This window comes from Botryllus schlosseri, chromosome 2 (assembly GCF_051294905.1).
Source record: "Botryllus schlosseri isolate E-star chromosome 2, Bs_hap1, whole genome shotgun sequence".
NCBI classification, from domain to species: Eukaryota; Metazoa; Chordata; class Ascidiacea; order Stolidobranchia; family Styelidae; genus Botryllus; species Botryllus schlosseri.
In genome coordinates, this window is record NC_137237.1 from 13,111,436 (window position 1) to 13,130,760 (window position 19,325).

General features: G+C 42.2%; 3 protein-coding genes and 1 long non-coding RNA gene across 4 annotated transcripts; 3 read left to right on the forward strand and 1 right to left on the reverse strand.

Moving 5' to 3' along the window:
• Positions 1-2,688: 2,688 nt before the first annotated feature.
• LOC145433638 (vacuolar protein sorting-associated protein 11 homolog) lies at positions 2,689-6,605 on the forward strand. The gene has a single exon (XM_080310791.1). The coding sequence runs from the start codon at positions 2,832-2,834 to the stop codon at positions 5,898-5,900; it is 3,069 nt and encodes a 1,022-aa protein (XP_080166917.1). The 5' UTR covers positions 2,689-2,831; the 3' UTR covers positions 5,901-6,605.
• Positions 5,931-17,217, forward strand: LOC145433644 (protein PRRC1-like). Its single transcript, XM_080310800.1, has 5 exons — positions 5,931-6,922; positions 7,977-8,195; positions 8,259-8,346; positions 16,014-16,131; positions 16,199-17,217. The coding sequence occupies exons 1-5, from the start codon at positions 6,671-6,673 to the stop codon at positions 16,506-16,508; spliced, it is 987 nt and encodes a 328-aa protein (XP_080166926.1). The 5' UTR covers positions 5,931-6,670; the 3' UTR covers positions 16,509-17,217.
• Positions 10,915-11,279, forward strand: LOC145433647 (uncharacterized). The gene is made up of 2 exons (XR_013913163.1): positions 10,915-11,124; positions 11,162-11,279. It is a non-coding gene; the product is annotated as an uncharacterized LOC145433647 (long non-coding RNA).
• On the reverse strand, positions 16,621-19,301 carry LOC145433643 (multiple PDZ domain protein-like). Its single transcript, XM_080310799.1, has one exon. The coding sequence runs from the start codon at positions 18,956-18,958 to the stop codon at positions 17,765-17,767; it is 1,194 nt and encodes a 397-aa protein (XP_080166925.1). The 5' UTR covers positions 18,959-19,301; the 3' UTR covers positions 16,621-17,764.
• Positions 19,302-19,325: the final 24 nt, after the last annotated feature.

A 19,325-nucleotide genomic window follows, 5' to 3' on the forward strand; every position in this document is an offset into this window, starting at 1 on the left:
CGTATATCTGTGTCATTCTACAAGTGCCACTATCCAGTAAAACTTTAAAATGGACTTTGTGGGACAGTGATATGTATATACTCAATATCCATTCAGTCTCAAGGTGATTAGATTAGACCCAAATTGTACAGAAGAGCTTGTACCAATCTCGGTGTCCATTTGCAGGATTTTATTCCATCGTAGTAAGACAATTGATGTCACTTAGTTCAATTTTCATCATACAAACATATATAGTTTTATTATATAAAAGTGTATGGATGAAAGACCAAGTACATATCAGGATAATATAGTTGGATTATATAGGTCAACAGGTTCATTTTCTCGCTATAAAATAATCCCGATAGCAACCTACACCTGTTACCGTATACCACAGTTACGGTATAGGCAGTGACAAATCGTTTCATTTGTATCATCCCATGTAGGATGTATAGTCAACACATCAATTTCATTACGCTGATTTCGTTGCAGGTTTCAATCAGATCACCTTAATACAGTGGATTGTCAAGATTTAAAGCATTGACAGGTTTTGCAGCTAACACTACTGGAATCTCGGAACGTTTTGCCTGATATATCAGGTGAGCAGCGATGATTCTACAAGTGTAAGTATTATAATAAAAAAATAAAACAGTGTGAGCACAGGACACCGATTCCATACAGGCCTGCTAATACATCACCTTCTAGTTGACGGAGACATCCAATCAATATAGCTACAGATATAAAAGAGTCAATGACATATAACGACAGAAATATGGTATATAGTTGTCATGATATAATTGACATACAACAAAGGACATTCATTGATAGAGCTACAACACATCGGATCTCAGGAAATTTATAGCGATGATAGGAGATGAATTCATAGCAAAAGCTAATTTTAAGAATTTGTTTCAACTGTTTCAACAGTCAATCAGTATGTATCCAGATTCTTATGGCAGCATGCGGCAACTATATAAGCAGTTTTCTGTAAACGGGCGATTAAATTTGTCGGCTAACAAGAAATCTATAGGTGAAAAGCATGAAAATTCCCCTCAATCGTGGTTATTGCAGTTTCAAAGACTTTCGTTACAATGTGGGCCTTATATAGCCTATACTAAGCCACTACGTTTAACTCTCTACTAGGCACATACGCATTTGGCATTCGACTTGTATTCTGGGTTGGTTAACAACAATATAATATTTTCGCTAACTAGTAGAACAGAGCAGCAGCCTATACAGCACTTTCACTTCATTGCCTAAAATCAAGGATCGGGTAGGTAGATGGTAAAGTAATTAGTGGACGCCAGAATACCGCAGTAACATCAAAGGTTAAGGATAAACAAAAGGACGATCCGAAATTTACGGAAACTCGCGCCATGTACAGTCCGCGTAACGGGTACCGCGAGCAAGTCACTAACATACCGCGCAACTCAATTAACGTTACAGAGATGCAGTACACGGACAATGCAATTTCAAGCTCACGATGAGAGGCCACAATAGTATTCACCGCAGATGTCGACAACCTGACGGAGATGAGTACGCCAAGGCGACGGAACCAATCGATAATTTTTTGGGCCTGACCGGTGTATCAGTGACGTCAAAGCAAACACTTGAAGCACCCGTGTGAGAAATGCAGGAAATTTCTTCAAATTACATTTCACTCGTGACAGTAATCACTGAGATAATTCCACTGAAATTTTTATAACCAAAGGATGACGCATTGGTAACGTAATATAATGTCCTGGTCTACGGGAAAGCAAATTAATCGTTATAATGATATGCACCACTAGTGGGAGTATTCATGGTGTTACGTCATCTTATCGAAATCTTGTGATTACGCTAAACTTGTCCTCAACTGACCACTGCAGACGATGAATAGCTACCACTGCCAAACGAAAATAAAAACTCATTACTAATCGCGGCGAATTTTAAAGACAACTCCAAGCCGTTTCGGCACCTTCCTGTCTTTTGATTGCATCGCAATCTTGTGGTATATTGATTGGATCATAATTTCATCATCATCATTGGTTTATTTAATAATAAACTGAACTGAACTGAACTGAACCTGAAAAAATATTTTCTGTTGTGATGTTCATCGTTATCCATAGCCTTTACCAAGGCTATGTTTATCATCATCAACATCTTTATTGTATTAAAATTCTCATCAAATCAAAACACCACAAGATTGCAATACAACGAAAAGATAGGAGGGTACCGAATGTCGAAAAACCTTTCGCTTCATACCTATAAAATTATAGTGCCGCATAAAAATTCTACTTATGTCATCCGCTCAATACACAAAATACAACACTCACGACAAAGCTGGATGTAACGAACAAATCGATGATGTCGAAACGACCAAGTGCGGTCTCCCCCTCGGCCTAATGCCCGAACAAGCGGTGTTCGAATTCGAACTTGATCTTTCTGTTTTGGATCATTATAGAATCTTTTTCTTCCTCTTTTCATTCCCTTTCCTTGTATTCGTCCTTTACCTAGTTTTTCTCTATGGGCTTTTTGTGAAGACTCCGTAAGAACCAAGAACAGCGACGCAGTACTGCAGTCCCATTAAAAAAATATGATTTGTGACATTATATTAAATCCGACAATCCACCAAGTTATCACGGAGAGAACAACTGCTTTTATCATCTCGTCAATGTCATTTTCAAATGTCATGTTCTGGTTTGGTCATTTTATTCATTGACGTGGAGAATTTCGTTGGAGCGACTACATTAGCAGCTGAAGTCACTGTTGCTTGCGACTGCAGTTGCAGAGAGTTCGCCTGCGCCAGATCGTACGCGATTGTATTTGTAGCGATATTTTGGTAACAGCAAAGCTGCCGCATTGCGGAATTCGACATGGCGATCGCACAATGGAGAAGATTCAACTTCTTCACCAAGGAGGTAGTGGAAAGTAATGCCTCAGGTAAAACTTTCGATATGATCAAGGACAAAAATTTTCAATGTTGCACTTGCGGACGCGGATTCTTGATTTTTGGTGATGACAATGGCTATATTCACATGGTTGATCACAATTTCCAAGTGAATTCTTGTCAAGCGTATCGAATATCAGTCCAGCATTTGGTTCAGGTTGTGGAATACAACGTTCTTGCTGCTGTCGGGACGGACGAGGCGGGGGTTAATCCCGTAATTAAAATATATAATCTCGACAAAAAAGATAAGTCCGGAGAGCTGTTCTGTTGCCGACTACAACCAGCTATTCCTAATAACGAACCAAGTGAAGTGTCGGCATTTTCTGTATCTGGCAATTTGACAATGATGGCTGCGGGCTTTGCTCAAGGAAGTATTGTGCTTTATAAGGGTGACGTCATGAAAGACCGCCATGGAAACAAAGTCATTGTGCTAGAAACTAAGCAGAAAGGGCCTATTACAGGTCTTGGATTTCAATATTCTGACCATACCAATCTGTTTGCCACTACACACACTCAAGTGCTGTGTTATTCTGCATGGGAAAAACATCCCACTGTAAAACTTCTGGAAGATCAAGGCTGTCCCATGTTCTGCACCACCATGTCCGGCGATGTAATGGATAATCAGTTTCTGATGGCTGCAAGTGATGTTGTGTATGCATATCATCCTGACACCAGGGGTACATGCTACGCATTTGATGGAGACAAGGTTCTCGCTCGTTGGTATCATGGATACCTTGTTCTTGTCTACAAGGATAAGACACGTGGAGGATCCTCAATCAAAGCACTACGCTCTCCCGCAGAAAAAAATATGCTGACTATATATGACGTGAGTCAGAAAATAATTGCGTACTCCCATGCGTTGTTAGGAGTCAAAGATGTGTTATATGAGTGGGGTTCTCTATATGTCCTTACTGCAGAAAATGTTCTCGTATGTCTGCAAGAAATTGACATTCACAGTAAGCTGGAATTGCTATTTAAAAAGAATCATTATTCACTAGCGGTCAGCATGGCAAGAAATCAAAACTTGGGCCATGATAGTCTGATGGAGATATACACTCAGTATGGAGATCACTTGTATAGTAAAGGAGATTTTGACGACGCCATTTCTCAGTATCAGAAGACGATAGGGCACTTGGAGCCCTCTTATGTTATTCGGAAATTCTTGGACGCCCAAAGAATAACCAACCTAACGTCGTATCTGCAAGCACTGCATGAACGTGGTCAAGCAAACGAAGACCATACAACGTTATTGTTGAACTGCTTCACAAAGCTCAAGGATACTGAAAACCTTGACAAATTCCTGAGTGAAGACACGAATCTGAAATTTGATGTGGAAACCGCAATAAAAGTTTGCCGGCAAGCCGCTTATTACAAGCAAGCCTTGAAACTTGCAGAATGTCATAAAAAGCATGCCTGGTATCTCAAAATACAGATTGAGAATCTGAAACACTACGGAGAAGCGTTGGCATATATTCGTCAGTTACCGTATCGTGAAGCTACAGAAAGCGTGAAAAAATATGGGAAACTGCTGTTGAAACAAGTACCCCGGGACACCACTGAGTTATTGAAACATTTCTGCAAGGGTTATAAACCGACTAATCAGCCTTTTGGGTATGACGAATACGGGGATGGGGATGAATCTACTCATGCCAACGGTGAAGAGTACATTCACATTTTTGTCAATAATTCCGAAATGCTCATCGAGTTTCTGCAGCACGTTGTCAACCTTGATCACAAATCGTCAGGGTTTGTTTACAACACCCTGTTGGAGCTTTACTTGAGCAAAATAGCAGAATCGTCTGACGCAGAAATAAAAAGGACGGTCGAAGATCAGGCGTTGGATTTGTTGAAAGAAATTTCATCCTTAGATTACGACACCGATCAAGCGCTCGTCTTGTGTCAAATGCATTGCTTCCGTCCGGGTATATTATTCCTATATGAATCGACTCAGCTGTACCAACAAATCCTACGTTATCACATGGATCATGAAGCGTACGGTTTGGTCGTGGAGACATGCAGACGGCATGGATCGAAAGACTCGTCCTTGTGGCAACAGGCATTGACATTTTTTGCCCAACAGGAAGATAGCAGGTGCAACGAGCATATAAAACAAGTCCTCGCGCATATCGACCGCAACAATTTACTTCCGCCGTTGCTGGTGATTCAGATTCTCTCTCGAAATTCCACCGTGACTTTGGAAGTGGTACGGGACTATATATTAAAGAGGCTGGAGAAGGAGCAAGAGGAGATCGATCAGCATCAAAACAACATCAAAGAATGCGAAGAGGAAACGGTGAAGATGAAGGCTCAAATTGAAGAACTGAACACCTCTGCCACGATTTTCCAAGTCAATAAATGCTCGCTATGCAACCATAAATTGGAACTGCCTTCCGTGCACTTCCTGTGTAAGCATTCGTTCCATCAGCACTGTTTCGACAGCTACTCGGATTCCGACAAGGAATGTCCCGTCTGTGCTCCCGAGAACCGGAAGATACTCGAGGCTGTCCGCGAGCAGGAGCAAGCGCTCCTGAATAATCAGAATATGTACGATCAGTTCTGTAAGAGAATTCAACACACCAACGAAGGGTTTTCAGTCATAGCGGAGTACTTTGGGAAAGGAGTGTTCAACAAAGTCGGTCACGCTCCCGAGGCAAAAGTCCTGACTCGTGCTGTGATGCAGAGCAAAAGCTCGCTCGGTTCTAGGGAACGTGTAGCCAGTAACCCAGTTAAACACGCAGGTGGTAACCCATTTGGGCATGCAGGCGTTAACCCTTTTGAACATGCAAGCAGTAACCCGTTTGGACATGCAGACGATAATCCGTTTGAACGTGCAGGCAGTAACCCATTTGAAAGTATAGCCAGCAACCCGTTCCATTCATCTCCGCAAACTGATGGTAACCCATTCGAGTCTTCGGAATCATCAAACGCCAACCCATTCGAAGGACCGAGTTTAGTTGACGAACTGAGAATGATGACGCAGTCGAACAGATCGTAAACAAAATGAGCAAATTTCATATTCTCTGAAAATTTGATTTTGACTCTGGGAATTGATGGTGTTTCAGTTGAGGTTGGGCGTGCCGAGTCCTGTACCCACGGGGAATGATTAGAATGATTCATACTAAAAACACTCCCTTTACATCAAATACATTTCTACTCTTCATCATTGTATAGTAGTTTCTTGATTGCCGCGTAGAAATGAAGCCTTGGATTGCTGGATCTTTATCGCAGTATTAAATTGAAACAAATGCCCAAGGTAACAATGTTTCTGGGGTCACTGTCATCTATTTTTAACTGTAAGGCGCTACACTATATTTGACGATTGTGAGAATATTTTTAATATAAGGCTCTATGGCTGAGTTTTCTACGCAATCGAGTGATTTGGTGTTCCACCTTCAGCAATTGTCTCGACTCGTCATACATACGTGGAGGATACAAAGTTGCGTCCAGCTGCAGTCTCGGGTTGTAATTTACACCAAGACTATATAATAATGTGTTTGTTTTGATCGCCGATTTTTCCAAATCTGTTCATTCGTGGAAGTGCAATGTATCCCTTTTTCATCCTAATCAGGATTATAGTGTTCTTTCATATGCTATATTATATCATCTTCTGATATCGGTCAACTAGTCTTCATTATTGTAATGTTGCAGTGCTATCGATTTTGAGTTCGTAATTCTCTTGTAATGTTGTTTTCACTTCAAGGTGATAACAAAGCAATAGGTTTGACATAAGGTCGTTGATGTGGTTTGACGTTGTTTGTTTTCAAAATGATGGAAGAAGTGTCCCAAGCCGATGGGGCCGACATCATCGCAACCTCATCGCCGCAAGATAGTGCCACAGCGTTGCCGCCAACCACGCAGCAGGCAATGTACACTCCCCCGCCTATGGCAGCCACGACGCCAGCCCCAGCTTCATACCAGCCATCCACCGTTCCTCCTCCTGTGATGCATAACGCACCCCTGGATTCCACTGTGGTTGTTCCAGAAATGCCAGAGTACAACAGCCAACAACCGGGCGAGGTTAGTTGCTGTTATTCATCTGTTGCAGTTTCCTGACTACGTTTTGAATGATGTCTAGGCAGGTGGCAATATGATTTGTTGAAATGATTTTCTGTTACGGTAGTTATAAGTTATGATCTAAACACATGTCATAAATTAAAAGCAAACCCATTTTACCAACGGGGTGACGCACTGCTCTATTGTAACGCCACAGTAATGCAGTGCAGTCCAGCGCTGGGGTATCGCACGAATTTCCACGCGACTCGGCTCAAAATAGGGCAAAATTGAAATTCCCGACACTTGACTCGGTCAGTTTTCCAGTAGCCACTCATATCATTTGCACGAACGAAATTGTGACTCTGACTCGATCGACTCCTGACACAACTTTTACAAACTACTGGATTATCAAAATGTGCAACCAGAACTACTTACTTTTCAAATCTCTGGACTAGAACTACTCTCTCCAAAACTCCCAAACAGAACTAACTAAAGCAAAATTACGGTAACTAGATTCTATTCCGAAGCAATCTGATCGGCATTTCAGAGGGACGGGTTGGAAATTGGGCAAATCTCATCCCTGGCATCGCCAGTAGTAGTGAAATGATGACTATGCGCCGGCAATAGCTGCAAGAACACCACACAGCAGAACATCGGTATCACGTTTTCTGGTTATCCGGCAATTAATTATTTTTATAATGCGCAACTAGAACTACAATGTTCTTTCCAACTCAATACTAGTTGCTGACGATTAATACTAGTTGCTGACGATTATCCCTTATGGGTGTCGGCGGAAAATATTTTTTTATTTCAATATGAATACAATATTCTATCGTATATTGAAGTTCTGTACCTCAAGGAACAACTCTTTAAAAAATTGTGACTCTGACTCATTTAAAACAAGTTTTGTGACTATGGCTCCCTCTAACTCAAGAAAATGTCAAAGCTGTGAGCTCTCTGCTACTATGGCTCCCCAGCCCTGATAATATCACCTAGTTGCACAGCATGAAAAGAGAGTGGATTGTGCTGGTAGGCTACTTGCTTACTATTGGTTAATACTTGCACCTATTTATTTGAGGATGAATCCAATTCGAGCAGTATGTGGGGATGGATCAAATCAGCTTCGCAGAACACATTCGTGCAGTCCGTAGTGGAGAAAACAAAGACCGGTATGGACCGTATGATCACAACGTTAGATCCCGGAATGACCTCTTACCTGCGCGTTGGCGGCGACATCGACATCGTGGTCGCTTCAGAGAAGGAAGTCAAATGGGGAGCTGTACTAGACGCCTTTCAGGTATGCGATTGCAATTGTCAAATGTTGCTTTGGTGTGGAGTTTGTGTCGATATGTTATTCCAGAAAGTGTTCGGAATGGCAGCGGTGAGAGGGGTGCCTGCTCAGTCGGGCGTTGCATCGCAACCTGTCGGGTATTCGTCTGGTTTGAGAGGTGAATTGATTTTTACATTGCCTGAAAATTCACCAAATTTTGTTTCCTGTGTATTAGTTTCTAAAATCATTGCAACACATCAGGACGTTTTGGACATCTACTCTTGTGATATACGGTGACAGGGGTATCGTGAAGTCTCTTATCCAGAGGTGGTCGAAGTTGTAATGTTGGTACTCAATTAGAAGAAATGCCATAAATTTCTGCATTATTTCAAGTAGAAGTAGCGATTTCCAAGAAGTATGAGAGGTATGAAAAATACTCAAGTAACTAGATTCCAAAAGTATATTTGGTCGATGGGTCACAGTTTTTTGGAGGTGGCAACTTTACACATTTGCGGGATGTATATCTGTTACTGACGCATAACGAATAATGCCACTACAAATGCACGTAATTTTTTTTAAATATATCCACTGTTAACCTATACAGAGAAAGGGCTGTTGAGGCCGGTTATGACAATTTCACTCGAAAAAGTGGATCTCTCAAACTCAAAAGTGCTCCCAAAAACATCTACCGAACTACTTTCTACTTCACAGAATAATAACTGTAAAAGTGATTAGTTTTGTCGAAAAAGAATTTATTTAGTCTAAAACCATAACCACTTGAGAAAGTTGCAGCAAACAATACGTTCATATTGTTAAATTTATTCCACTGGAAGCTTTTCGACTGGCTCTCTTCAGCAGTGAACGCCAGTAAATGAGGTTAACCAAGTTCGCAATATAGAAAGAATTTTGTCGTTGTGACGTAATAACGACAAGTACACAAATTGCGAACGGCAGTAAACAGCGCACGGTTACAGTACAGCACGTACAAAATCAGCTGTAAAACAGCCGAATGACAAAACAACACTAATGGAAGATTTCCAGCGTGTAGAGATGTTCCTTCTGGCGGCAGAGGATAGGCTTTTGCAGCTTTATAATTATAAAGCTGCAAAAGGAACATGCAAGTAGTTGCCACCTACTTAAGTACTCGCCACCTACTTAAGTACCGTAATTTTCCATGTATAATACGCAAAATTTTACCGATGTTTTGCCCTAAAATAGGGGGGTGCGTATTAGGGTTGTCCATAATTTGGAAAATCTCAGAATGTATGCGTATCCATGTCTCATTCTATAGATTATAGCTAAAAAACGTCAATGAACCTGCAATAAGCTCACAGGAAAGTCGTTAACATTTGTCTAAATGCGTTTGAAAGTAGCTGCCGTAGAGTGGGCGTGCCAGCGACCATAGAACAGCAAGCAGAATAGTAATCACGAAATCACGGCGTTTGATTGGCTAATCTGCTATGCTTCAATGGTCATGACGTTGGTGGCTTGTTGATCAGCTGGTCAAGGAGTCGGCTGACGGCGGTGATTCCGTAAGTGCATTGTAGGTTGGTCCGCAACTAATGATTTAGGATTCATTCAGAACATGTTGAGTTACGAAATACATAATGAACTAAGAACAGCTGCTTCACAATATCTTTAAATACATGACTGGATGGTCGATTGTGAAGGTAACCGTCGTAGCCTGTATGCCTTGATTTCATTGATGGAAAGCACAAAAACACGCGGAAAAATAGTGCGAAGGCGCTTATGCAAGTGGCAAACGAATTTCTAGTTTCAGAGGGGATGTACCATCATTGAATACAAATATAAAGCTTCACATTGACACTACTTTGTCTGATCTTATTAGGCCGTTGTCGTGGTACATAATTGAAGTCTTGAATGCTGTTAAGGGCTGGATGAATCAGTCATTTATGCTTGGCACTTGTCCGATTCTTGCAGCATAATGAATCATACCCGCAAGTGCTGTCAAAGTCCTCAATGATGCCGGGCAAAGAGCTCCAAAGATAAGCACAGACCAGCAAAAAGACAGTTTGCTTTCATTGCCTAGCACAGTGGTTCCAAACCGGGGGGGAATTCCCCCCTTGGGGGAATTTTGAAATTTTTAGGGGGGAATCTGGCTTTGGCATTGTATCGGAAGATACACTGGGTTCACAAGGTTTTTAGATTTTTATGGTATAGAACTATTAAGTAGAAATTAGTTCTTTACTATTGTATGTTTCTTTGGCGGATTTCAAGCTAGGTATATGTAGCTATTACAGCCCATGATAAAGTGAGGCTCACGAGACGATTCCGTTGGGTCCGCGACAGCCTCTCGACCAAATTGCTACTAAGCAGGAAAACGTCAAGCCGAATTCAGCACAGGCCGCTAGTGAAATTTGTTTAACTTTTTAAGCCAACATATGAGCTAACGTGAAAAACATACCATACCAAATTCATCGATTCAACTCAAGTCCATAGCAAGCGGACTTGGTGATTTATTTTTCGTCAGCGGCTACCCGATCGGTCAAAAACAGGTCAAATTTGACTGTACCTTACCAAAGTTTAGTGCGGTCTGGATTCGCCATAGTTCGGACATATCTGAATATGTTTGGCCATTAATTGCTCAGTCAACACATGGTTGCGCGTTAAAAAGCACATTTTTTAGTCACAGGCAACTTTTTCATAGGGGGAATTTTAGCTCAAATATCGGCCAAGGGGGGCACGAGACGAAAAAGGTTGGGAACCACTGGCCTAGCATGTCCTTAATGAATGTTAGATCATTACCGGCTGCATAACGACTAATGCTTGTTTCAAACCAGACATGGACATAAAAAGGATGGATTGAAGCGGTGTGGTAGTTACACTCTTCTTCAGCAATCCAATCTAAGCTACCTGGTCGGCCCACATATCTTCTGAGCATACAGGATTGTGTCCAGCATCCATCTCACATGTTATGCTGCAGCAGTTTGGTGATGTCTAATATGCCTTACCTGCACCCAGAAAAGCAGGAGCACTTAGCGTAATCTCAAGCATATCATATAGGTATTTCTTGGATCTATACTTAGTTCTATAAGTTCACAATCATTCGCTGTTTCACCTCTGTCGTGCTTGTAAGAGGCTATTGTTGCTCTAAACCAGTGGTTCCCAACCTTTTTCGGTGGCAGGGCCAAATTTAGAATTTCAGAGTACGGTCGGGGCCGCACGAATACCAGGGCAATGAAAGGAACCCAAAATAGTCACCAAAATATGAAAATTCGCATTGTTCCGATCATTCGCTTGACGCCATTGGCCATTGTGTTGCCGCGCTCCCGTTGTTCAGAAAAATCAACCTTTGCTGGCTATTTCGGAGTAGTTTTATTGCCCTGGCGAGATTTCATTTCGTATTTTTGGAATCAGTGCGACACCTCCTTTCGATAAACACCGTCATATCAAATTATTCGGACCAATTATGCTATTTTTTGCCGGCTAAGCAGTACGCATCTCGGCGTATTCAATCGTGAGTCACTTGTTGCACATCTATCCGTAAATTAGTTATCAATACCCAGGGCCGTAACAGCACTTCGTTGCCCCCCCCCCCCCCCCAAAAAAAAACCATGCTCTTGGCCCCTTCAGGCTAGATGGCTGTTTACCGCTATTTATCATCTAAATCGGGTGTCCGTCTTAGGCAGCTTCTCTCGACTAATCGCGAGAAGCGCGAAAAATTTCTATAATTCATGATTGCATCGGTCAATATAATCGGGAATTGAAAATATATTGGTATCAATTTTTATCCTCTCTCTGCTCACGTCAGATTGACCGGTTGAGCCGAGTGAGTTGTGTTTGAAAAGGTAGGACCACTCAATAATAATTAAACATCTTCGGGCGTATACCCGTTGGCGGGATCGAAACAGCACTTCGTCAGGCCCCTCAAAACCTTAGGTCTTGAGCTCCCATAGGGTGATAAACCGACCCCCCGTCCCGTTGTTCGCTTCTGCCACGAAATCAGGATCACCGTTTAGTGAGCCAGCGACGAGCGCGAAAATTTTCGATAATTCAAAATGAAATAGGTTAACAAGATCGGGAATTGCATATATATTGCTATCAATTACTTGTCCTCTCTGCTCACGTAATTAGATTTACCGGTAGAGCTGAGTGAGGTGTCTTGGAAACTGTAGGGCCCGTAGATAATAATTAAACATATTCGGACGGGCGAACCCGTTGGTACGACTGCGTTACCTGATGTTATATCGTGACCTCTAGTCTGCTATATCAAAAAATATAGAATCGCCCAAACGTACTTAACTAAAAGATGCACACTATTTCAAATTGGTAGTTCTTCACTGGCATATAATTATTTCTTGCGGGATGGTAGCCTATTTGTCTCGTGAGGTTCAGATTGCCAAGACAGGAATATTCGCCGCCAGTCATGGTCAATTATACCTATATGTATTTTGTATACACATAACTAAGTTTCTGGTCAGCGTAACGGCAGTCCTTTTCGGCCAAGGTTTTCTTGTTGTCGATCGTTCTGGCACACTTCTTGGAGTCGCATGTTATATGGCCTAAAACTTTATGTCTTCGTGCGTCGTGGAGCGGTAATGGCCAACGCCGATATGCCCACTTCTATAAATCTTGCGTATTTTATCTTGGTGGAAGAGTATCCAATAATGAGGGTACTTGGAAACTTGAAATCGCGTGCAGGGCGAAAAAAATTTGAAAAATTTGCATAAAATTTCATAAAATACTCTATAATTCATGTTAATTCACTAAATAATTTTGGGCCTCCTTCGAGCTCGTTCCCCCCAATTGGGAGACTTGGGGTGCGACAGTTACGGTCCTGTCAATACCTATATCTATACCTATGTCTATAGGTACTGCTCGTTCAACTGGAAAGTTAGGGCACATTGCATTGAAACAACAGTGACGCATAATCTTAGCAGTCTACTCACAACTTTCCTTCAATCCTAATTGAAAACTCCTGACTCCAAGCCGAGCAAGAGTATTTTATAAATATAATTTTTTTTTTCATAAATCGATTTCTCAATATTTTTATGGGGGCCGCAGAAAGGCTAGCTGGGGGCCGCATGCGGCCCTCAGGGCCGCGGTTGGGAATCACTGCTCTAAACCTATCGTTACCTAGTTTTGACACTAAAACATTCAATGGCCAGATGGCTCATTTTATTATTAACTTACCTATGTACAATGCGCTTACAGAATAATTGCCGTTAGCATTCTCCTTGGACTAATAGAAGCACATAATCAGTAAGCAGTTGTGGTCGTGATCATTCAAGCATAGCTGAATAACCAATCAAGAGACGTGATTTCGTGATTACTAGTCTTCTCGCCGTTCTATGGTCTCTAACACGCCCACTCTACGGCAGCTACTTTCAAATGCATTTAGACAAATGTTAACGACTTTCCTATGGGCTTATTGCAGGTTCATTAACGTTTCTTATCAATAATCTACAGAATGAGACATGGATACGCATCTTTTTTGAGATTTTCCAAATTATGGACAACCCTAGTGCGTATTATACATAGGTACAGCAAGCCTTGAAAAAACATCTTTCGATCAAATACTTGAAATCACACCTTTCTTCATGCTTGTTTAAATCGCGCATCACCTCTAGCCATTGGGCCCCGTAATTCCTATTATAGAGTGTAACGCGCTGCGAAATAGAGAAGCGTGTTGCCAATTAACGAAAGCGTGTTTCTAATTAACGAGAGTCGTCTGCAAAGCACCCGATCTCTTGCTGAGTTGGTTTGCCGTTTGTACGCGAGCGAAATTAGGTCGCTGACACTGGCGTAGCCAGGGAGGGGCGAAAGGGGCGGACGCCCCTCCCAAATTTTTGGAAAAGTTTCGAAAAATCAATAAATACTACAGTATTTTGGGGCAGATGAATGTAACCTAAAACTTTTCTTTGCGCTTCGCGCCGTGTCAATACATGTATTGATTTTATTAATGGTGTTCCGAAAAATAAATTCTACCGCAAATACCCATAGTTATATTTAGCTGCATTCTCAATTATGAGAATACCACAGGACCTGTATAGATACACTATCTATAGAGTAGCCCGAGGTCGTTGAGTTGATTGAGTCTAGTGGTGTTAGTCAAGTATGGGGTTGGGGACTGCTAGTTCCGTCAATTTCCGTTCCGGGACACACGAAGACATATAGAGTATAGGCTACACGCGAATCCGCAAAGTGCGCTCCCAAAATCATTGACGGTCATAACATCGACGCGTGTATTCCGAAGCCTTCGATGTAGATTTTCGGGTGCTTAAATGGCTGGCGCCTAATGACTCTGTACCTGCAATCAGACTCAGACTTTGACATAAATGGGTTTGACACAGGAAAATATCACCACCTCCCGTTAAAAAGGGTTAATTTGAAATCGAGTCGAATCAAAGGAGCTTTTTTAATTGGTTTGGAATGTATCAGCGATCCCAATCTTTGAAGTAGCGTCAATCTTTACCAGAGGTTAGCCTACTAAATATAACCGTGCTTCCACGAAGTAATAAATAAGAATGGCAGCACTTGCTCATATACACGCCCGCACCAATATTATTGATCAAATTCTTTCATTTATTGGAAAATATTTACGCTCGGCGGTGCGACTAGGCCCGAAATGCACACTGATGGTTCATCACTTAGTGTCAGCGATTTGGGCTCGTCCGTGAAACGACCGTCTAAAACAAGCTGTAGCTGGCAACCGGAAGCTTTCATAGGGTATGTGTGTGTGTGTGTGTGTGTGTGAGGCTAAGAATCGTATGTATAAAATCGTAGTGATGAAAATGGGCGATGGAAGGATGTACGGTTCTGCGAGGTGTTTCCACAGGGGAGCTCACCTAAACTCACTAACCCCCCCTTTAAATCTTTTTTTTCTGGCTACGTGGGTACGACCCTGCGTGTGAGTGATCTATTGAATGGTCCCAGCATTCTCCGCAAGTCTTGACGTGTAACAGCAATAAATGACAACTAAGTCCCGCCCGGTGGCCAGCCTCTAGAAATTCATAAATAGTCTCACCGTGTGGTATGAACGATATAGATCAAGATGCATAATTAAGTGCCCCCTGAATGTTCTATGAAACCACTTATATCAGCCCTACCGGTAAATATGACAATTAAAACGTATTTGCAATATGCAAGTAACAATATAAGGATCCAATTTCATTCATTGCGCATGATATTATCACATCACTTCCATATCTGTAAGTGGAATATATAAAGATCGCCCCAGATGTTGTGTTAATCATCCAATAAGGGTCCAGGACCATCATTGATTCATTGTTACCTATCTTTAATACTTGTCATTGATGTGGGTGTTCATTTACATCATCGAATTTTTCGCCCCTCCCAAATAATTTTTCTGGCTACGCCCTTGGTCGCTGATTGCTACAAGCGTGCGCGGCAGTGACATCGCAAAACAGAACAGCATCGAATACTAAACCGCAACTATTCATGTACTCATGTACTGCGAATGCAAGATGCGTACTATGCACGGGCACAGGCTTTTTCCCAGAATATACACGTCATATCAAGGGTGCGTATTATACATGGGGGCGCACTCTATTCGGAAAATTACGGTACTCTTAATGAGTAGAACTGACACCTCTGCTGTTATCTCGGATTTCAGCAGAGGGTTGCTGAACAGACCCCTATCCGAATCCATAACCAAACGCTGACCTGATCTTATCCCAAACCCAAACCAAAGTAGTTATCCATCCGAGTATGTAACTGTGATTGCATTACAAAGTCTGTCCAAAATAGCAAATCTCTCAATTTTCTGGGTACTTGTAATGAAGGTAGCAATGTGAAATTGTGACCTGGTATAGGGGATTGGTATTTCTGAAAATGTTCTGTTATCGGTATCGCCATCCTCAGGTGCCCAAGACCGGATCAATTATTTGCGGAGATCGAATTTGATCGAAGAATCGCAGCTATGCATTGCGATCGAGAGTTTTGTTGCCGAAGTTTTGCCTGACAAGTGGTTCGATATCGGGTAATGTTGATATCTCTACCTTTTATCTGGCTGGAGCCAATCAATTTTATCATAATATTCATTGCAGATGTGTCGTTCTGAATGATCCAGTCCATAAAATCAACCTGGAGATATTTACGCAAGCCGTGCCTGTCCCTGCGGAAATCGTATCACACATACAAACCGCCACACCATCTGACTACAGTCTGAGTTGGTCGGGACATTCCGTTACGCTAGGGCAGGCTTTTCAGCACCAGATGCCTTGGATAGAACCGACGGACTGGCATAAAACACTGACCGGGCAGTCCCGGCGCACCATCATTTATGAAGCGGCACTGACGCTGGCTGGGTTGTACAAAGAAAGGCTGCCGAAAATTTCTCCAGGCCAGCCGATATGAAGCGCAGCAGTACCGGTACTGTTCTTTTCCTCATGTTGATAAAGGAGATATGTTGCGATATCACTAGATTGCCTCACTGCCACCTAGCATACATCCTTATATTTCACAAACGTTTACGAGTCATACATGACAACATTGTTTCATAAATTATTCCGAAGGAAAAAATGATGCTGTATATTGTATATATAATGTATATTGAGAAGGTTTGATTGCGTGATGAGCAGCGTGACCCAAAACCTTGTGCGAAAGAAGATGTCATTGATATCCAACAAGTGGCGCCATCAAATACTGTAAGAAGTCAAAGGCTTGGCCAAAGTCACTTGCTATTGTTAGCATGCAATTTCGTGGAAAATAACCGTGCAATTACATATCGATAATGAAAGACTGCTCTGTCCACTTCATATTTTCTTGTAAAAAGTAGATGCCATAAATACATTATCTTGGCAGAATCGACATTATCCTACTCTTACGTACTTAATATGGAACGATGAACTGTCATTTTGTCCAGTTGAAGCCCTATGCCGTAACGACGGATTGGGACGTGTGATTTGGAGATACTTTTGTATTGCACATACTTTGTATTCATTCCAAGGACGGTAGTCCCACGAACAGATATGTATAATTGTATGTATATAGGCATATGTTTATCGCCTAGCGCGATTTAACCATGTGGTATTTGCTGGAAAATAAAGACGCTATAATATCGTAACCTGATCCTTGCAATGCTCCTGACGTTTAGTATCTGAAAGCAGCGCCGTGATGCCAATTAGGTTGCTCCCTCAGTACTGAGCAATGCTCACACGTCTGGCTATGCAATAGGTTCATGTACTGTTTTCTCGCTTGGGCGTGAAAAGCCGATTGGTCAGCGCCCACGACCTCCGTAATTCATCTCTATTTCGAAATCGGCATGGCCTACGATATCCAAAGCATGAGTTGACGAAGTTGTATCGGTTTTCATTTGTGGCCCTGGCCACGCAAGACAATCTAGTGGTCAGTGGTGGCGCTCTAGAAAGTCCGTGGGTTAAAAGTGACCAGCAAATCTTTTCGATTATCGCGGCGACAATGAGGGCTTTTTAAATAACTGACAACTACACGCGCTTGATAGGCATATCATACGAAAAACTCTTGAAATATTTACATACGCATCGAATTTTCAAGCGGAAGAATAGTCTGGATAATATTGTTGGCTTTCATGGGGATTGCAAATGTTCAGATGCATCGGAAGTGTCGGATTTGAACATGGGTATTTGCTCATGTTACGTCGTTGGGATGACACTTAGTACAACTCGGCCTTTCCACTTCTTCAGTATCGTTACCGCGTCCTCGTGGGTGCAACCGTCAAGGCTTTCGCCATTCACAGCAATAATCCTATCCCCGCGGTTCAGTCTGCCTTCACTCGCAGCAGCGCCTGACCCATACACGGTCTTTACGAAAATCGGAAGGTCTCCGTGAACTGAACCGACACCACCTACAACGCTGAATCCCAAACCCTCCGTGCCTTGGTCGAGTGTGATTTCTGTTCTTCGGGCCGCGTCCGATTTGGTCAGGCTAGCGAATGACTTGACAGAAGATGACTCATCAGAGCTATCTTCATCTGCTACTGATGTATCATCAGTTACAGCGATATTTAGTGATGTCGAAATCATCCGATTTACAACCACCGAAACGTCTGTGAGATATTCAATCAACTTCACCACATCATCTTCTCCCCTTCTAACTTTCATTAGTAGTATTGAATCGGGAGATGCCACTTTAATCATCCAAACCACTTCTTCGTGAGATTTGTTTTCAGTGGATTGTCCATTGATGCTTAGAATTTTATCTCCCACCTTCAATTTCTTTGAGGCCGGCGAATTTGGCTCCACCATAGCAATGAAAACGGGGACGTTGCCGAGGTGTGAATTGACGCCTCCAGCGATTTTTATTCCCAGGTGTCTCGACTTTTTCTCGATTTCGACGAAGCAATCATTCTCGTTACGGTCAAACTCATGATCACCTCTCTGGAATAAATATGACTGCTCCAACTTCAGGCTTTCTCGTTCGATATTTGCAAGTAGATTAGCAATTGGGGAACGCTTCCGATCATCAAATGATTCGAAGCGTCGACGTCTTCGCATTTTCAAGTGAACGCGACCGCCCGCAGACCGTAGAATGTCTGCAACTTCTTGCTGTGAACACTTCGAAACATCAACACCGTTTACCCCGACGATTTGATCTCCTGGTAGGATCGATCCTTCTTTGGCGGCTGTCGTTCCACCAGCTATCCCGCTGATATAAACGCCTTTCCCTTGTATCTTTTCTGTAATATTCAATCCCAAGTCCTTATTTTTCTTTCTTTCCAGCGACACATCAAAATTTAAAAAATTTTCGGTCATCGAAAGCGTTGCCGTGTTGCGACCTAAATCGGTTGAAGCACTTTCGGTACCCGAACCTTTCTGCGCAGCTAACATGATTTCTTTGTGATCGATAAATCCGACGAAATCGCTCTCAGTTCGTTCTACTATCTAATATTCGAAAATGATCTGTCGCCCGCGTGGTGAATTATTAACCTACTGCTAATACAATGGAATTCTTGAAACGCCTCTCACAAGCTTGTCAGGTTTACACAATGATTCGAAGCGCAGCCTCCATTCACGCTCGAAGGCTTTGACAATATTTCGTGAGAATTATTGCGGATCTATCGATGACCTGTCACGCATTACAATAAAGAGTGCAGGATACAATATTTCGTCCGGAACGCTAGGTAAGTAGTCGCATTGCGGAAACTCATTCAGACACTCAATAATAAAGCAATTCTGGAAGCTCGCGGATAGACCG